This window comes from Thunnus maccoyii, chromosome 9 (genome assembly GCF_910596095.1).
Source record: "Thunnus maccoyii chromosome 9, fThuMac1.1, whole genome shotgun sequence".
Classification (NCBI taxonomy): domain Eukaryota; kingdom Metazoa; phylum Chordata; class Actinopteri; order Scombriformes; family Scombridae; genus Thunnus; species Thunnus maccoyii.
In genome coordinates, this window is record NC_056541.1 from 26,220,994 (window position 1) to 26,242,850 (window position 21,857).

The 21,857-nt window shown below is 40.1% G+C and overlaps 1 protein-coding gene across 1 annotated transcript in view; it reads left to right on the forward strand.

Annotated features, from left to right (window-relative positions):
• si:dkeyp-14d3.1 (transmembrane protein 132C) overlaps positions 1-21,857 on the forward strand; it is a 118,649-nt gene that overhangs the window by 67,100 nt on the left and 29,692 nt on the right. Inside the window, exon 4 of the mRNA XM_042421345.1 lies at positions 18,396-18,582. Within this exon, the coding sequence (XP_042277279.1) occupies positions 18,396-18,582 (187 nt within the window). The remainder of the gene's footprint in view (positions 1-18,395; positions 18,583-21,857) is intronic.

A 21,857-nucleotide genomic window follows, 5' to 3' on the forward strand; every position in this document is an offset into this window, starting at 1 on the left:
TTTCCTCAGGCTGTGAGACTCCTTAATTCATCCACTGCACTCCAATATAAGAAATAATTTTATTTTTATGACTTATTATTTATTAATCCATTTATATAATTTCTGTTTTGTGAGTAGCATAAAAGGACTACAAACTACATTTTGTTATACAATCTTGTGTTGTAAAATGATAATAAATGAATCTTGAATCTTGAATCTTAAATTCAACTATGCTTTACTTTGAAATGTCAAAGTAAAGCATAGTGTTGGAAATACAACATAAAAGCATACAGTTAACCACTGTGTTACATGTCCAAGTGTTGTTTTCCTATGTTAAGCATCTAAGGGTTATGTTAGAACAAATAGGCCAACATTTGAATTGCATTTACTACAATAGTAGCGATAGGCTAACTAGCTTTATCTTGCAATACATGAAAAATGCTGCCAGTTTTATTATTTCTATGTCTACATGGATCATCAGCTGTTGAGGTTGAGGACTTTTTTTTTCTTTTGCTTGTGAAATATAACTTTATCCTAGCATTACATTACAAATTGCACATTTGCCATGCAAGGAAATCATGACAGACGTAGCAACAGTAATTAAGGGGGAAGGACTTAGTAAACAGACAATTTTTTGAAATGTATTTTCTTGTCATTATGGAAATAGGCTACTTAACTGAATAACGGATTTACTGTAAATTACTAAGATTTTTTGCCTTATTTATACACCTGACTTCCTGTGATTTATATGAGCCTGCATGAAGATAGATGACAGCATTACGGTAAGCATGCACTTAAAGCCACATATATATGTAGATTATTTTTTAATATCCCATTATATTCAGAGGGGAACATGGCACCCTTTCTTTGACAGCTTCAGATTCTCAGTGACGGTGCTTCAGTAAATCAAAAAAATCAAAACGAGTCTCTATAGGAAGGGACAAAATTGCTATGTGCAGTATACATAATATTGGCTGAAGTGCACTCTAGTAGATTGAAAAGTTCACTTTGTCACCATTAATGGCAACCCCATTCAAAACAAAAGCAGTCCTGCTTCCTCAGCATGTCATAAGCCATAAGTGGAGGCCTCAGTAAAAGTGCCATGTCTGGGCCTTGGTAGTTCATTAAGACTGTCTGGGTGCAGATGGATCTCCCCAGTGAGCCACCACTTCATTAATCCCCCACACCACACCCAGAGGGGGGACAGCCGGCAGTCCACTCATTATAGCCACTCCACAAGAGAGCCAGTCCAAGTGGGAGAAGGTGGGGTGGGAGTGGCATACGCGCTGTATTTTTAAATATCTTCTTTAATAATTTTTTTTTTCAAACTTCAAACAGCCTCATTTTGACCTGTTTTATATTGTCTAGAACAAATCTGCATAGAATTAGGATTAATGTAATTAATCAGTCCATTCAACATTCATTTCACTCTAAAGACACATGACTTTTCCTTAAAAGCAGGCTTGTAAATCGCATCAGTGTGAATGGTTAGGATCCCAGAGGGGAGGGAAATCATACAGCTATGTAACAACGAGTGAGATTTGGCAGGGACCTCACAATTCATCTCAATTTCAAAGTCCAGAGAGACTTTAAGAACATAATTATTTATAGTTTGTGACATTCACAGCAAAACTGCAATGAAACACAGGGCCCGAGATTGCTTTGCAGTCCTCAAGGCCCCTGAAAAAATGTTAACCATACGTTCTTGTATCATTCTTTGCCTGATATCCCACAGGGTCTGAGTTAAAAATTTGTGTTCACTTTGCTCTGTTAAAGTGAAAATATGTACTTACATCAAAAACTAGATCAAGCATTTGAAACAGGGTCACTGTTAAGATAAATGTATGTTTTTACAATCAGTACATTGGCAGAACAGTGCTACTTCTGTGATGTCAAACTTGATTGGAAATTAGGTGCTAGACCATCTTGACTTTTTTTGTTTTTTGAGGTGCAGCAGCCCTGCAAACAGGCCACACACACCGAAGGCTTTAATGCTGTATAATGCTGCATAAATCAAGGCTGAAATGAAATAGCCCAATTACATTAGGGGCAAACAGGAATGTTAACTTGACAGTCTTAATGCTAACACCCTTAATAATGAATCAGCCCTATTCCCTGTGGCCTCCATTTACTGTAAACACTCACCGGAGCCTCATTGGCAGTATTTACCAATGCACAACTGTCTCCACTGCTCTATTTATTTTTTGTTCATCTCTTAATAATAGAAATGATGTGCGATCAGTGTTCGTGTATGACAGCCTAGACATGTCACAGCTTTTTCCGACACTCATTTTTTTATCAAGATGGAGTGAATGCTGGGAGTGTTATTAGGTGCTATAATGTAAGGTTGATGAGAAAAGAACATTCAAATTGCATTTAATGGAAAAGATGTGGCTTGGTTTCCTTTATCATGACCAGAGCAGAGATGTGGCATATTCTTTGCCTTCCCAGGACAGCCAGCTGATTACAGCAGTCAGCCCCGATTACATCTGACTGTTCAGGCTGCTCCTCTGTTCCATTGCCAAGGAAACAATATGGGGAAATAATGTCCCAATGTGCCTCATTGCACTTTTCCCCCAGTTCACCAATCAGACAGTAATAACACTCTTTGGGGAAGATCTGATATGTACTGTGGGCTATATATGTGCACCAGGTGAGCATGAAGTTGCTAAGATAACCCTTTAAAACATATTCATACATCACATTGCATATACATTGCGCTTTCAATAGCTTGTCAGTGATGATGGATTGCATGGTATCAGGCATTCGCTTCAGTCACGCCATGGCGGATGCTGTCCATCAGAATATTTTTGTGGCCAGCACCATGTGGTTTATGGTGTATGTGTAGAGGAGAGACAGATTGAGGTTTGCATGTGTTCCTGCCAGTTCATGTGTTTCAGATTTGTGAAGGTTTATGAGTGAATATCCTGCTCTTAGAGGTTAATCCTCTGGAGGATTAGACTGTAGCCACCACTGTTTGGACGGTTGCATTACTGGAGTTTTTTTTTTTTTTTTGTACTTATAGTAAACCTGTTTTTGTACTTAATAGAACAAATCAGTGCTTTTTTATGGTCATTACATTTACATTATTATTATTTTATTTTCCACTTTTCTTGTGCAACAGTTTTTGAAAAAAAACAAAACTGAGTAGTCACACCACACATTTACATTTACATTTATATCTACAATTAGTCCTTTTTTTTTTTTTTTTTTTTGGTGTGATGTTTCTTTTCGGTGTTTAGCGTTCACTAACTTCCAAAATAACAACCTGACATGTTCTTTTGATTAGTTGCTGTTGCCGGATGTAAATAGTATTCATACTTATATGCAACTATTTTTAAATCATGTTTTTGGTAACACTTTAGATTACAGACTGCAAATTACATAATGTCATTTTGAAAAAAACAGGGTAACAGTAAATTATTCACTGGGTAAATACACCAGACCAAAAGACACAAGGCAAAAAGACAACTTTATGGTCTTGTTTATTTTATAATTATGATATCCTTTTAAAAAACAAAAAGTTGTACAAAAGTATAACGTGTACAGTATTAGGCAACAAAACATAAGGCTAAACCAGGAAGGAGGGTGTATCCAGACTGCTATAGCCATAATTTAAGCAGCATAAGCAGCCAGATACACATACAGTCACTCAGGGAAAAAGATTATTTGAATTTATTGGACAATGTATAGCATAAAAAATATTGGAAAAAGTACATGAGTAATTCCATCTCTGCTACTGGCCTTTACCTTTTGGTGACAGTACAAAAACATCAGGGCAAAAATTTGAAAATGTGGGAAAGCTTTCTTGTCACAGTGTAAGTACAAGATATGCAGACTGTGAAATAAAGCAATCACTCATTCACCCTTTTTCCAGTGTAATTACAAAGTCTGTTCCAGCTCCTAAATGCAAATTTGTTAGCCCTTATTCCTTGTACTTCTTTCTTTACGTGCTGGTAGGTACCCAGTTAGTATTTAATTGATACACCATATGTATATAATATTTACACAGTCATTTGTGAGCTGTAATGTAAAACGCTTCCCTCCTTTTTTTTTCCTTTAGGCACCTGAAAGAGAAGTAATGACTTTGGCTCTTTTATCAACCATATCTGTGATTTTAAAATTAAGTTTAACCAATGACTAATTAAATAGACTGTTTAGGGTGTTTTCCTCCTTAATATATTGCTCATATTCATTAGAAACAAAGCTCTTGCTAGCTACACAGTTGGATGGGACAAACCAACTCCTCTCAGAGTTTCCATCCTCCCTCTGTGAAGAATCAGGAGCCTTTGGGTTTGTTTTGAAATCCTTCAGTGTGAAACAAAGGCCACCAATAAGCACAGCATGGACGCAGCACAGACAGATGCAGTTTTGGTGAAATTAGACCTGTGGTTGGATCAAAACAGTTGCTGTGCTCGCTGCAGGTAGCACTCAGCCAGGGAAGCAAAGTGGGTTGAGATGTAAACATGCAATTGTCTACAGGCATTCTGACAAACATAGTGGTTGTTTCTCTTCTAATTACATCTGTAGAGTCTATTGAACTCAGTCTGGATTGCATTGCAGTGAGGTTTCCCTCATTCATCACTCTGGCTCTGATAAACAACAACACAGCAGTGAGAATAAGCTCCACTTGTCTTTAATATCGCCATTCAGATTTCACTCAGAAACTCTTTCCCCACAGATTTATCTAACTGGATAGGCTACAGAAACCTTGGCCTGCAGTTGGCTCCAATTAACCTCAGTTTAGCTTGGCCTTCAAGATGATTGGCTTTTATACCAAAGCCTATTCCTCTCAAAGAGATGCCTGGTCTGGCACCCTGGCTGTCTCATTCCTCCAACCTGCATAGGAGAAATATTTAAATGAGCCTATTAAAAGAGACCCTAGGCTGTTGAGAAAGGTGTAGATGCAGTATTTGGAGAAAAAAACCACAAGAATGGGTTGCAAATGCAAATGATGATAAACTCAGCGCACGGAACACAAATGGACAGTTCTGCTTTAAGTCAAAAGCAGATTCAATCAACCAGAAGACAAACAGAAAAGGTACGATGCACATCCTCCACCTGTGCATGCTAACACTGACAAGCAATCTTTGGCTGTCCTCTGTTATCATTCCTAGACTAACAAGTTGAAAGCAGAACTCTGCCCAGCTGATAACATGCAGCGAAAAGTAGGATGCCACACCTCTGCTGCAGCCCAGCGCCTGTTCAGCAGGACTTACCAGCCCTGACATGTAATCAGGCTGTGTGTAAACCTTGGTGGGCCACAGGGGTATCAGAAGCTAGACCCTGAGCGCTTCAACACAGCGGGACCAGCGGACATGTTCATGCCTCCAGATGAGATGCCACACTTTGTACATGTCACCTCTTCCACCTTGAACCTGCACACATAAACACTCAGCACAGTTTCGTGCTCATCCACACATGTACAATAACCTTAAGTGTTACTGAGGCACCAGAATCTTGTGGAGGTCACACTAAAAATACATCCAGCATCTCCGGAGTTAAACAATGACCTTTCTACCTCTGCTGCTGTTTGTGCCAAGACCATATTCATGATTTATCGTCATTAAAAGACCTTGATGCATAATGTAGCTGCATGTTTTTCACAGCTGATGTGTTTGTCAGTGACGGCAAAGTCACAATCGCATTTTAGTCATGTTGTGAGAGCGGCTCACGCTGATGCAGTCAGACATTTCACACACTTGTCGTTAGTCTATCACAGTGTGATCTAACTCAACCCTTCACCGCTCCAGGATCAGCCCTCCATCTCTCACAGGCCGTAGTCGGTGAGCAGCATTGAATCACTGCGCTGAATATGTAAATGAAAACCATTAAAGCTCTCTTTCTTTAATTAGTCTTTAGATTTCATGACTGAGTGCTTCCAATTATGGATCAATGTCTCATTTCTGCACACAGACCCCTGGGTGTGTGGAGGCAGTTTTTCCGTTAACAAAATGCTTTATAATTTCTCCTCTGCCAAGACAGCCGCTCACATCACACTCCTTAACTGCTGATCAATGAGAAATTCTGCTGCTGTAAGCCAACCGATATATGTATTATGTGCACTGGTAAGATTTCTTTTAATATTAACATGTATTTTAACCAGTATACAGTTTTATTTATAAAATGCCCCGTCTGAATTAGTGCTGTTGTTGTGTGTATAGTGGATGCAGTATGTCGGGGAGTATGATGTGTGTGTAATTGCTTTGGTAGTAATTTAGCACTGAGCTCATTAAGTAGTGCATGAGAGGGGGCTAAATTCTAGTTAATACCTAAATGCACTCCTGACTGGGAGCCGGGTGTGTACTGGGAGAAGGTGCTGATATAGTGCTTTGAGACTGTAAAATGCTACTCTTGTGTTTTAAAGATGGCTATTCGGGTCCTTGAGTTCAACTCTTAGAGCCCATGATAACTGCTCAGGGGTTTTATGAATCCAAAATGTTAACTAATCTTACCGTTAATTGGCTTGTGACTGTCAATGTGTTCACATGCATAACTGATGTTTGTGCACAGTGGGATTTCAAAGATGTTTACAGATGTGAAAAGCTTCTAAATTTTAGTTTTTTTTAACTTTATTGCTGAGGCAGATTGATTGTGACTCCTGAGATCAGTCAAGTAACTTTCTGAGATTAAGTAAATTGTTTCCCCACAATCTAAAGACTGTAATATAGACTATTATTTATATTCTCAATTTATGTTGTCAAGTCATTCATAATATCGTTTTACGTTCAAGATTAATCCAATAAGTAATGAGAGAATCTGTGATGTAATTACTGTGTTTTCGTAGTAAATGAGCAGTCAAATCCTCACTACATCATTCAAAGTGGATGCAAATTGGCCATTTGTGATTACTAGGCAGCCTTTCAACAGGCTGCTGATGCACTGCACTCTTATTGTTTGATGAGTAGAACATGAAATCGATAATTTTCACAATCGCTGATGAATTTGTTGTAACCATTTTAGGAAAGAGAATTTCTTTGAAACTCTCAACACATTTGGAAGCCTTTTGAGATTTCTCTTAATGTGAATCCAGCGTGTGGGTGTCACATACATTTATTATGAGGCTCTGAGATAAAATGGACCTCTTAAGGACAGCTGAGAAGGTAGGAGTTGTACCTCTCACCCTTCTGATCCATGGGACACTGCATTAAGGCAGAGGCACAAGGCAATCATGCCCATGCAGCCTCCGCATCACTTCCTCACGAACACTGTAATTATCACAAACAAAACAGTTCTGTTTACACATATAGTACATTATGGTTGTAAAACACTGGGAGAGAGACTTGTACATTCGTGTTCTCGTGTGTGCATGAGCTTACATGTGAGACTGTGAGGGGTTTGCATTTAGTTTTAAAAGTCTCTGCTGTTGCAATGTAAGGTAAATAGTCTCCCACTTCTTTCATAAGATGCTGGCAAAGATCTCGCTCTCTCTCTCTGCTGTTAAAGCACATTAGACATCTGCTTCCTTATTTACTGTTGACGTGTCTGCAAAACACATGCTGCAATATTGAACTGATCTTTCTGTGACTTTTTCACCCCTTTTGTGTCTCACAGAGCCAGAGTTTAACCTTTCACATCCCACCAGTGAAGGGGGTTAAAACCTAGGTTGCAATAGAGTAGCATTGATCTGATAGTCTGGACCCCTTTGGTCAATGACTCTTGTGTGTTCTGCAGGTTCTGTTGCCATGCCAACGGTGGTAGAGCTGAAAGGACCCAGGTTTTGCGGGTCTTAAAGGACTTTTCCGAGGAGGACAGGCGCTTCCAGTGTCACAGCACCTGCAGGTGCAAGGACAGGCCCTGACGGTCACATGATGTCACCCACAGATCAACCAGGGGGAGCTTGTAAAAGGGGGGGGTCACTTTATCTGCACATAAATTTGCATCACTGCCCCAGGGCTCAGTGTCTGCTGCCCCCTAGTGTGTGTGTGTGTGTCTGTGTGTGGATGAGTTATCAGCAGCTTTGCTGGCTGTTCCTAGTGGTTAATGTCTGTTATCCAGGCTTGAGATGAGTGCTTTGATGTGGGGAAAATTGAGTGTAACTGTCGGGACAAGTAGCAATTTATTATATTGCAATTTACTATTTAGATAGCTTTCCTATGAATGAGACAGATATAGAGTGCAACTGACTGGGAAGCGATGTCTGATGCAAAAAGGTCTGAGGTCACCGGTGATGATAACTACCGTCATTAGGGATCCATTACACCATGGAGCCTACTTCAGCTGATGGACTCTAATGATGTTGCGCTGCAGAAAAGCATTTAGTTTTGATTAGACAATTGTTGCTATGGTGCATTTCATTAACTCCAGGATGAGATTTTGTTGTCTGGGAATTGATATGCCACTGTTTGAGCCAGGGCTAACACACCGACTGTGCCCTGTTTCCCTCAAGGCAATCAAGAGCAAGTTAAGAAACAAATGTAATAATGGAATATTCCCCTCTCGACACTCATCTACCTTTTACATTCCTCCTTTTACCCCCTCAGATAAATTGACTTTTAACTAATTTGACTGTCTGGAGATATAGTGTCTCTACTTTCTTGCCACAGAGTATTTTTGCATGATAAAATGTGTAAAATACTCTCTGTTACTGTGTGTGTAGAAGCTGACTAACCTGTCAACTTAACATTTAAATTATAAAAGTGGCATTACATGCTTGTAGGAAATGACAAAAACTCCCTGTGTCCAAACCAAAACCATTTTTTTCTTTTTCCATGTACACTTAGTTGTGTGTAACAGTTTGCATGACTTAGGCAGTGAGCCAGAGCAGCCGAGGAGAGAGTGAGAGCAGTGAGTGTGTGTGGGAGTTGAATATTTTAGCTGATGAATGCTGCAGAACACTGTTAAGCTAATCGGAAATTTGATCCCCTTATTGGGTTTGATGCACACAAGCCAGAAGCCCTCGGTTTGTGCCCATGGTTCATTATAATTGTATAATTAATAGTACTCAGCCTTTTTCTCTGTGTGCACGTTAGAAAGAGGGTAAAGAATAAATGATTAAATTAAAGGGAATCTGATGCTTATTAAAAGTGGGTTTTAATTCAGGCACTGTAGGTTATTTGAAATGTACCAGCCTTTATGCACTCCTGAAAAATAAGATATACACTCTGGAAATTACATTTCCAGAGTGTATTTCTTGTCTGTTGGGAAGAGTTTGTTGTAGAACACCTTTTATTAACTATATGTGTCTTACTTAAAGGAGAAGCCTGCTTATTTTCTATATTTTTCTTACCGTCAACAAATCCCATGAAAAGACCAAAACCATTAATGAATTGATCCTAACAACAAGTATTGTCTGTGTAGCCAGAGCCTGATATATCTTATTCCTGTGTGCTGTAGAGCTTCATTGTTGTCCAAAAAACTGTTAAAAACACATCAGTGAGCCACATCATCGCACTTGCTGACATGTACCTTCTTTACACTTCTTACACACTTTGATTGAATCCCACATACGCTGTCTTACTGCCGGAAATACTCACTTGCCCACCAAATCTGTGGCAGAAAATAGTCCCCAACAAATGCTCTGTTTACTCCTGTTTGCTCAAAACTACAGTGCCCAGCTGTTAAATTATTAAAATATATTTTTTTAAAAAGTGACTCAGTAGGAATTAATGGGATTGGGGATTGGGGCTGAGTCTGCATTTTTATAGTATTTGTGGACAAAAAACAACAAAACAAAAAGTATTATATTGCCAGACTAATTATTTTGTGTAGGTAGCAAACAATAATCATCCCCAAAAACACCTGCACAACAAAGCCATTTTTTCTACTGTGTGCTTGTGGTTGGTTATGATTACAAAATATCGATTTGGAAGAAATAATTAAATAATTTCATTAGTGAAGTGGCAGAAACATGCTGGACTTACCTCAAGGTTAACTTTCAGGAGAAAATGCTTTAAAATGAATGTCAAAGCACTTAAATCTAAGTCAACCACTTCACCATAAAAAGACACAAATTCCTCTGTAGAATGTTTCTTTCTGTTTTGTTTTTCTGTTTAACATCAGCGGCTACTGTGCTAACTGTACTTGACATTTTCAGGAAATTATTTTATGGCATGAAATTGCAGAATGTACTTGAGGTGGTTTAGTGTGCCAAAACAGATATGAGTTAAAGGATTTGTGCTTCCTGTAGTCAGTAAAGGAATATGTTTTGTTTCCATCACGCTGCATGCCCAACACAACCTTAAAAACAGAGACCTTCTTTTAACAGCCTGCTTTAGTATCTCTTCTATTTCTGTTCTGCCAGTCTAGAGAGGTGTAAATGAATGTCACTTGACGCACCATAAATCACAGGTATTGGTTTAGTATCTTGGAGGAAATGATAGCAACATGAGGGATGCTCCGGCTCGCTTGATTGTATCAGCAGTGTTTCACTGCAGCCTTCATGTAGGAAACACTTCAACATGTTTGAAATACAGGAATCCTGCACATGGATCCATACACACACACGCACGTGCATGCACACCTATATGCCCAACACAAACCCATACTTTCACAGGCAGTATGGTATTAAAGTTTAATCAAATCTAAAATTGACGTTTTGAATGTCATATCGACAAGTTAATGTTGGTTGCTGGTGGCTCCTGTCTGCAGGAGTTTTGTACAGAAGGATCTTTATAGCTTACATTCTGCATGGAAGGAGGATGGAAACAGCTCTCACAGACTGCAGGGACGTATTGTTGCTGTCAGATAAAAGAAGATGCTTTAAATTTGGTGTCTTTCTTAATTTCTGTCTTACTTAGAAGGAAGTTTTATGTCGTCACTTTATGACCAAAACACCGTTGAAATCTGTTAGAAACATCGCAGTCCAGTAAAAGCTGTGTAACTCCAAATTTAGTGATTGTTTTTCCAAATTTGTTGATTTTTCAGCTTTGCACATATCTTTAAAGGTGCAGTGTGTAGAATTTAGTGTTATCTAGTGGAACAGACTTGGCAGAAATGGAATATAATATTCATAAATATGTTTTAATTAGTATTTAATCCAATGAAAATAAGAATTGTGTTTTTGTTACCTTAGAATGAGCCCTTTATATCTACAGAGGGAACAGGTCACCTTCCATGGAGACCACCATGTTGCACCGCCATGTTTCTACAGTGGCCCAGAACGGACAAACCAAACACTGGCTCTAGAGAGGGCCTTTCTTGTTTTTCATGAGTTTCGCGGCTACCACAGGTTCTTCTACATGCCTGGAAGGGGAGGAGGGGGGGAGGGGTGTTCATTGGGTTGCGATATGCAACCTCACCGCTAGATGCCAGTAAATCTTACAGACTGGTCCTTTAAACCATCATGTAAAACAAGTCTCTCTTACTTTTGGATCATTTTAAATTGTCTTGTACAAATTCTCTTCTATCCAGCTCCAACCCTCCTGTGGCCACTACATGCACTATATCTCTGCATAACCATGAACCTCCAAAGCCACAGAGGCAGCTACACCGTGCTGACATTTATCACTATTATTCTCATTCCTGTCTTCCCTTTATTTGACAGTGTTTCAGGGGGAGTTTACACCTTTTTTCTCCTCCTGTCACTATCTCTTTCTATTCTGGACAGGCTGAATTGAAAAGGTCCGCTGGGTATCTGGCGTCTGAGGGTGCTTTTCCACCTCCACTCCCACCCACCACCCCCTCAACTCCGCAACCCCCGCTTCCCACCCTTTGGCTTTGCTCCTTCTCATTCCTCCGTTTCCTGTTCTGTACTTTCACAGAAACATACTGTATTTGACTGGAAACTTCTCTTTGGAATATAAAATACTAATCGACTTACCATAAGTGAATTTATGCTTACGTTTTCTCTTGTAGAGATTTGATATTTCAGTACAGCTCTCTACCTCCACACTCGAAATCCTTTGTGATATTAGCTTAATAATACATATTAGCGTAATCATAAGTATCCATGGAAAGTCCAGTCCATATGCATTTATCCTTCTCTTTGCTTTTCAAATCAATACCTTATAGTTTTCACTCTTGTCCATGCTGACGTTTTGGCTTTTAAATGTACCCATGACTACAGTACATGGCGGTGCTGAGTGATTTGCTTTGATTGCGAGACGGCTCATCAGAGGGCCCTGAAAATGTGACTTAAGCACTCTGGTCTCTGGTCAGGGCTCCCTCAGCAGAGAGGTTGTGCTTCATGCTGTGACCATTGGGATACTTCCTCAAAAATCAGGCCTAAAAAGAGGTTCTGACCTCTGAGGTGGATGCTTGTTAGAAGTGGCCCAGTGTAATTCGCATCTAATGGGCTCCCCTCAGGCAGCGAAATGAAATTCACCCACAGCTTGGAGAAATTTGAGACGGATTTCACAAGCTATTTCTCCTGATGGCCCAGGCTGTTCTGTATCAAATATCTTATCAATATACAACTTTATTAGCATTGATTCTATCCTATTCATGTGATATTCTATGTTATTGTTGTCACACTTACCAACTATTTATCAGTCTTTCCATCTGTCCATCTTCATGTTTACCTTTCATATTTAATGTAATGGATAAAACAGTGGGTTGGGTTAGTAATAGTCAGGGCTGTACTTAAAACTGACGCCCCTACATCATGTCCTCAGTATTTTTCAGGAAATTTCAAGAGTTTACATTCTACATTTATGTTCCAAACTCTTGACCATTTTAGGCCAAAACCATGCCCTTCATATTTTTCCAGTATTATATTCATGGCATAGTGTGGAAGGCCTTCAAATAGCATTTAGACAATCATGTAGAGAGATAAAAATTTGCAGAACAATTTACTTAATATTTAAAAATGTAGAGAATTTTTTTTGTGGCTTGTCAAAAGTGGGACTCTTGGCCTCAGTATTTCTAAAATCCATGGCTATGGCCATTGTAATAGTGTAGTAGTAGCAACAGTTTTGCTTGCAGTTGTTTTAAAAATAATAGCAGCAGAAGCCTATTTGAAAGTTTTGAAAATATATTCACATACAGCACCACACTTTGGCAAGATGTTATTATTATAAGACCCATATTATCTATCATCTACTATGTTAATAACAATGCTGCATGATAATACAGAAATGTAGTGTCACATTTGCACCATTGATCTCTTGAACACAAAACTAGGGTTGTTTCATTGTAGAAAGTTTTATATAAAATGTTTTTTCTGTTGTTTAAAGAGACCCATTGTTGCACAACTCCATTTTCCAAGAGGGGTTTGTGGTGCATTTATGATTTCTGAAAAGATTTTGTGGAGTTGTAAATACGTAGCGGCCAATATTACTTATACAGTATATAGCAGAACAGGTGACAGTAGTCAAGACTGACTGTTGCATATTGATGTTTGTATTAGATTCAGAAAACCTAATCTGTCATGAATGATTAGGTCCAACGTGTTTGTCAGTGTGTGTGTGCGGGCACAGATTCATGCTTGGATGCTCCGGTGTACAGTATATATGGAGTATGCACATACATGTATGTGTAGCTGTGTGTGTGTGTATGTGTGTGTCTTGGCTTCATTGTGCTGACTGGTTTATTGCTGTTCCAGGTGACGGAGCATGAGAACAGCAGAGTTTCAGGGTGCTGTTTTCAAGCACCACTGAAGCCACAAATTTGATTATTTTTTTTCCCTCCACAAGTAGTTTAAAGTTTGCATGAAGCACCCGCCACACATGCACACACTGACACACATACACACACACACACACACCATCGCCTCTGACTGTCGTGGACAGCTTCTCTTCTGGTTCCACCAGCTTGCATTATGCATCTTCATCTGCCATTCTGTTTCCATTCAACATCTCTTGTTATGGTGAATCAGTAGCGTTACGTGCTGCTCTGCTGAGGTTTGTCGTAGCCCTTCGTGGTATGTTCTCCACATCTTACTTTGTGTATCTCATACATAAAACATACTCAGGGGGAAAAAAAAAGAGCAAGGCTTGAGCTTCAAATGTTTTGCCAGACACGGGACCACATCATTCCATTCTAATTATGACAATAATAGCAGAGGAAGTCTAGAAATACTTGATCTACAAGTTGAAAGATGAAAAAATGGACCTGAAAATGTCACCTTATTTATCCCACAAAGGTTCTCTGTCTGTCTCTCTCTTATTCTCTGGCAAGGCAGTGGACACATGGATCCTATCACATCAGGGGAAGATTAAACAAAGAGTGTCATGATGACACAGTGAGTTTGATAATGGGACAATAGAAGCTCTTTCAATTATAGCTCTTTCTCTAGAGAAATCAGCTAGAAAGGAAACTCTTCCAATAACTCTGTCCAGTGTCTGTTTATTCTTGACATTTAAATCTATTTTTATTTAACCTTCTTGCAGCCTGAATTCAATAGCTATCTGACATGCTGCAATCAAGGCAAAATGAAGCTGAATCACCTCTAAGAGGAGCTTTTAGATTGTGTAATTAGTGAGGACAGAAGTTGAACATTAGAAGTTTGGACTTGTTGGCAGCACATTTTGAAAGGACGTGGAAAACAAAGTGTTGTGTAAACCTGAAAGCCACAGAACCGAGCTCAAAACAACCATTTTAAAGATGTCACTTTAACAATTAAATTGAGAAAATAATCAGACGATTATTTTGACTGCTTAAAGGGGCATTCTGGAGATTTAGTGTTGCTCTTCCATAAAGCCGGAGAGAGACAGAATGGTGACTATTATGGGTCAGACTCCAGAAACACTGGATCCTACGTTTCCCATAATGCAACTCAAATTTGTCTTCCATTAATGCCATATGGGAAGGATTGTAGAAATGGGAAAGATTCCTATGTTGACTTGTGAGCTTTCACCCCATTAGACAACTCAAGATGTATGATTACAGAGTTGGTCATGTAAGAGTTAAAAACACTGTACAGTGGACTTTAGCTGACATAAGACATTCATATTTGTTCAGTTTTCAGGCACTATTCAGGCGATTTGCCAAGTTATATATATCAGTCTGAGCTTCCCAGTCATAATTATGACTTACATGTTGACATGAACGCCATTTAAAAGTCAGAAAATCATTATTATGACAACTCAGATATGACATGAATGAGACGCCCTCTGTCTCCTAAATGCCTACTTCTCTCAAACTTCATACCTCCAGCTTGTAACAAAGCTTGTCTGTTATACATTTTACATCTCAAGCCCAAACCGAGGTAACCTTGATGACAGCATCACAGTACACCACTTTTTTTTACAGGCGTTGTAGGCTCCTAATAACGAGTAAACTGAACTTCATGTGTAAAATCAGTGTAGTGTATATTGACAGCCTGTATCTATGTACTGTTGAATTTGGCGGGAAATTGTTTTGTTACTTTCTCTTTGTGACATGTAGCAAACAGGGTTTACAGTATAGCAATGTCATAGCACTAACAAATACTATTGTTGTGAGAGGCTGTTGATGTCAATGATCACAGCTCCCTCAGTTATTTGATTGGTTTTACATCGATATTTTGATGTATATAAATGTTACATAGAGCATCTTAAATAAATGCATGATGACACCAAGCTCCAAAACAAAAACAATAAATCCACACTGAGTGCTTTTTACTTATATTTCATTGTGTCACCGCATGTCCTACAGTTCTGTTGGTGTCATCGTGATTAATGGGCATCCTGAATGTGCCTAAACAGCTTCCTCTCAGCCATCTCCGTGCTATTCTCAGTGAATCAGTAGTCGGCCGTCTCTGGCACCACCTTGTCAAGTCTGATTTCCTCTCCAGTCCAGTCCCTAAAGCAGGAGGGCCAGCTGCTTCCAACTTTAAGGCCTGTTATCTGCAGAGCCCTTCTCTATTGCCTTTGGCTGCCCTCCGGTTGTCCGCCTGGCCTCAGATTTAGTCAAACCACAGCTAGTTTACAGATAATTATCAGGCTGAGGCCAGCTGTGTGGCATACATCCACAGGCCCTTGGTTGCTAATTGAATTAGACCCCATGCTGGAAGTGACAGAGAAATGAACAGTTTCCCCCAGCGAGCCATGTGATTAGCAGACTTGGAGAGGAGAGGTCGGCTCAGGATGGCATACTGGTGTATATGGTTGATGTCTGTGAGTCACATTCACCCTGACAACGATGTTTCTGTCAGGTTTCATTTTATGACGTGTCAATGGGGGTCAAGTACAGCAGACAACCAAAAACGGACTGCTGCCAGGCTCTGTATGTGAGGTAAAAAGCCCAAAATGTTCCCTCTTTTTTGCCAAACTAGCTAGATATACAACCATCAACAGCTTTGTGTTTTAAGAGTCATCATAAAAAATGCTGTAAATAAACCATTTTCACCGTGCACATTGAATTTATTATAGTCACAGATTTGTGCATGGAAAATCTTAACAATTTTCTTACTTAAATCATGGAGAAAATGGAGAAAAAGACATTCTCTTTACTGCCACGGTTTCCATTCATTCCCTTGCAAGAGTGTCATCCATCTACGTCTTTGTATGTTTTCAGTCTTCTCCTTGATCTCAGCTTTGCATTACCACCAGATTTTATTTCTTTGCCTCCTTTCACTCTGCCTCATTTTTATATTGCTGTCATCCAACACAGGTCTTCTTTTGAAATTGGACATTTCTGTCACAAAAATGCTAAATTATCAGCATGTCCGGATTTTAAAATGAATTAGTAAGCCTTTTGTGACCCTATACTGTACATTCTCATAACCTCAATATTTTGTTGGCACTTTTATTGTTGGAAGAAATATGAAAACCTCATAAAAATCACAGCATTCGCAGCTGCTATTAAACTCTTCCAACTGCAAGGAGGGAAATAATTGACATCTTTGAAGAAAGAGAAAAAAAACTAATAACAGTCAACTTTTATGCCTTTTCTGGAGGCCCTTTAACTTTCTGAAGGTTTGAGTTGAGCTCCTGTACTTGTGTACTTAGAGTATAATCAAACCTTTCTGCTGTATTGTCACTTTCATTCTTCTGCCTGTCTGTCTCGCTGCCTTTAGTGTTTGCCAGAGCAACCTTTCTGTGGTAAAAGTCTGCCTGCGCTGTAGAAAGTAGGCCACTTGGGCTGATGGCTGACACGGGTCCTGCGTGACACACAGTGATTGTGGAGCGCTCAAAGGTTTATTTCTGGACATTCAGTGCATCATCTGTTAACTTTGTTTGCTTGATGAACCTCCTGGCTTTTACTGGTTTGCGAGCAGAGATTAGCATCTGTCTCATTCGCAGTATTGTGGAGCAGTTATGTAAGTCTGCGATGTCGCACTATGCCTTCAACGCCTCGGTACTCCGATCGGTATGCTGTTATGATGTAACAGCAATGTGACACAAGTTATTTGGTTGTCATCTTAATTATTTATACACACCTCTGTTAGATGTGAAAATTGGGTTGTTGTGCTCTGCTGCGCAACAAATCTTTCATTCTCTCAGAATAAACCTGAATAATATGAGAATAATGTGAAAATAGTGTCAGACCTATGTGAATATGAGAGAACACAACATTTTCTATTATTTATCATTTTCCTGTTTTTAGTCCCCTATTCATTATTTAGGATGTCACACAGTACACTTGCGCCGTTGTCTTTCCCAGACTTACAGTTACCATGTATGTATTATCTCTCTTCATGGCAATGTTTTGCTTGCTTGACATTGCTTTAAAAGTACTTTTTTTTCCTTCTGTGTGCTTTACAGTATTTTCCACATGTTACATGGACAGGCGCCCTCTTATCCCAACAAGTACCATGTGGATTTATTCAGAGTTCATCTCTCTTCCTCTCTCCACCTCACCACGCTCAAATTACAGGATGCTGTTTTGTGCCGGTGTGCCACAGAGACCATGCATGAAATTTATTGGCCTCGAGTCCCTACATTTGACACGCAAGACGTGGCTAACAGATCTTGTGCCATTTCCCAACTCCTCTGGCTGCTGTGTAAAGCTGACCTTTCCTGCCTCCAGGCTATATTTAAACCCTGAGCACCAGAGACTTATGGCGCCATGGGAAATTTTATTATCAACGCTCTCCATTCGTCTGACTTAATTCAGGCCTGCCGTAGATCGTGCCGAAGCATGCTGTATATTTACACTCTGCTATGGCAAACAAGGGCAGCAGTGACAAGCCCAACCATCAACACCTTAGCGGGGGGTGACGACTGGTGAAGCATCCCTTTGAACTGCTCTGAGGAGCAGCCACAAGATTATAGGTTCTATTTACAGTGCACATCACCTGCGGTAAAGTGTGAGAGGAATAAAGAAAAGGGGGATGATATTCACCATGAAGCAGAGGATTGACCAGAGAGTCAAACACAAAGGGACTTGACATTTTGGAGAATCTCAGTTGGTAAAATGTCATAGATTTCAGCCACAGACACATTCATCAGCCTTTACCGTTTGTAGTCATTAGAGCAGACAGTAGGTTGAATGAGCTCAGGTTAGCACTCACAGCCACACACACACTTTTCCAACCTCTCACACACACACTCGCCCAGCCATCTGCTTAACCATTAACTGACACACTCTTTTTTTTTTCTGTACTCTGGCAGGTCTGAGATGGGAGTTCAGAGGGTGCTCCAGGTGGATCTGAAAATGGAAAGCTTCCCAGAGCCACTGGGCAGCCGCTGGATGGCCTGGCAGGTGGAATACCCGGAGAGTCGTGCCGCCACACAAGAGGCTGAGACGGAGATCCGACTGGCGCAAGAGGACCTAGTGGGCATCGTGCCCCTGGCTATGGTGAGTGATGCCACGTCCAGCTTGGTGAAACACCCAAATATACGGTTGCACACTCTTTGTTTTGAATGTGAATTAGTGTTTCCTGATAACGTGGGGCACCATAATTTCTTAATTTTACATTTTAAATCATTGAATCAGCATTAGCATATGTTTTCGTTCACCACATGAATGAATGAAATATTATTTTGCATTGGAAATAACCGAGAACTGCTGCACTTTTAATCATGACTGGTGACAGCCTGAAGGAGGAAAATAAATGTATTCATGCTCTAGTCACATGTTTTGTACAGCTTTATAGTGACGTATTTAGTAAAAAAAAAAAAAATCAAGAAACATGGGAATAGCAAGCATTATATTCACTCTTACATCTTTGGAGTAAATGTTGCTGAGTTCCCTGACATTGAAGTACTTCAAATAATAGATTTTTACTGACATGGCCACAAACAGTTGCTGCTTAGATAGAGAAGGCAGAGCTGTAACGCTGGTCTGTGTGCGCTGAGTGTGTTTAGGATCAGGGCAGGAAGAGAGCATCTGTAGCTCCCAGCAGGCCTCAGATAGGGTCTGGAGGCTGGCTCTGGCCTGAAGGTAAGCCTGGAGCTATGTGTCTCCCTCAGCGAGGCACAGGTATTTGGTTGTGTAGATTAACCAAAGCTCCCCTATAGAACTTCACATAGAAAGCCTTTCACACATCTCTTGCAGCTTTGTTCAGCGACCCTTAGAGCACCGCTTCTGATTCAGATAAACAACATTCAGGTGAAAAATGAGCGGCATCAATTGTGTCGACTAAAGAGAAAAACATGCCGCCACATCAGCGCTGATTACTAAAACAAAGATTGCGTTCATTTCTATTTCGGTGCTTCTGATCTGCATGATACAGACCTGACTGTTGTGTCAGTGTTATTCTCTAAGTATTGCCTGTAGCTGTGTGGATGATAGATGCCTGTGGGTGGCTGTTTCTGGATTCAGAGGAATGCGGCGCATCCTCACCCACTGATCCATTCTCAGGATAATTGAAGCTATGTGTTTAATGCTGCAGTATTGTTCGAGTTCCTTCTCTCACATCCTTTTCATGTCACTGATGTATCAACAGCTGGCTTGCTGTGCTCTAGGAAAATATAGTTTGCTCCCACACCTTCCTCTGACAAAAACAGCAAAGATGATTTGCATGATTATCTCGCAAAGACTCTGCTTGAGGTCGTAAAGAGAATCAACCAAGGAATTTGCTATTTCCTGCTCAATGACAAAAAAATAGAAATGGGCTACAATAATCTTTATTTGACTGATTTTATTGTATTTCGCTGTTGTGTAAGACCGTATCAGACGCACTGCCTCCACCATTGTTTTTGTAAAATGTGATTGAGTGCACAGCCCCTCCAAAATCTCAAACACGCAGTCATCAATCAATCCTAACTGTCTGCTTTCTCACTCTGATTACTTTGCTAATTTTACATAGAAGAGGTATTTTATGGCCCACTATAAATCATGTAACTTCTTTTTTTCACAGTGGAGAAAATCCATCTCAATTAACCTGATATTACAATTATTTGCTAAACTTGGCTAAGTCAATTAGGGACAGGATAATTTAGGCAGCAGCCTCACAGGAGATAAAGATGAATAGTGTTTTATGTGTACTGTAACAGATGATATACTTGTACATGTGTGTGCACATGAACAGAAAGGCGTCCTTTCTTACCTTGATTTGCTATTCAGTACAGAGGGCCCGTCAGTGAGTCAGTGAAGCAGGCTCCATCATGTTAGAGAGAGCGTGTATTGAAAAGGATCAGCTTAGACCTTTGATGCGAACATTTCAGACATTTTCATCATCGGAAATTCATTGAAAAGACGTTGATTGGGACGATTTTATCTCATTTTGTTTTGCCCCACCATGCGGCTGCACACATTCTCTTCTCATTTTTCAATCCTATTTTGCTCCAAGTGCTTCTCCCCGCACAGACAGCTTGCCAATGTGCACAGCATCTCCAGCCACCCCACGGTACTTAACACAGAACACAAATACTTATACATGCAGACACATTCAGAACTCATTAACTCTGTCCGTCTCCCTCTGTCCCCTTTTCTCTCCACTGGCATGCACACACACACACACACATACACACACACACACATACACGCACACAAGCACATAAGGCTTTTGCAATCTGCATGCACCAATATGAGAGAAGCAAACAAGCGAGAAAGAGGAAGGCTGAATTAGATTACTTGGGATCACTGTGGCATGAAAAGCCCACCGATAAGTTCCTCCCCCTCCCCCTGCTACACTCCTTGCTGATAGAAAAGAGGAAGTAAGGTAATGTAAGAGCAGTGTCGTCAACCCCCCCACCTCCCCTTCCCACATTACACATACACACACAAACATGCACACCGACACATTACCCATCTCCACCTTCACTCCACCAAATGGAGAACAATCTCAGTGATTCCAATAGAAAACAGGTCTCTGCACACAAAACTGAAGATGTAGTGATGGAGATGTAGCAGAGGCTTGGTATATGAAATCAGGGTGGAAGGAATATGATGAATATATGATGAATCAGATGCCCAGTAATGATGAGGTGCATTGATGGTAGGATGTAGTGACTGGAGGGTGGTAACTTTATCCAAGTGCAATCGTTCAGCATGGGAATATCATAAGGGAACCACATGGAGTCAGGCCTAATAGCTCCAAGTTGTCTGTCCACACCAGTGCACATCCAACATCATGTTTTTATCATTACATGCAGACTGTTGGCTGAAATCATCATGTAGTTTTATCCAGATGTACTTTAAGACAAAGAATAGCATGAATGACAAAATTACATTTTTCCACCAGGTTCAGATTTGGTCTTGGATACAAGCTAGAAGGCAGCCCTCTACAGATTGTCACACAGTTGGTGAGCAAATCATCTCAACTGTGTCTGTCGTTTTTGTCAAACTTTAAACATTGTTTAGACATCGAGCAGAAACAGAGCAACCTTCACATCCCATCAGAGTCTTCTCTTTCACCACTGGTTGAAGTCAAGTCCGATATTCAGTTGTGATTTAGCCTCTTGTTTCATCCCTTGACTCCTGAAAAAAGATCTGGGTCTCTGAAAGCCAAAATAATGAGCTGAACATGACTGAAAGTTGGCCAAAACTGCAGATTGGGGTGTTGATCCTCAGTGAGACCAGCAGTATTAGCGACATTACATCACATGATATTACAGGCAGGCCTTTGATTCAGTGTTTATGTCAAAAAATGTAATCTTTGACAGAAATGTGACTGCATAACTGCCTGT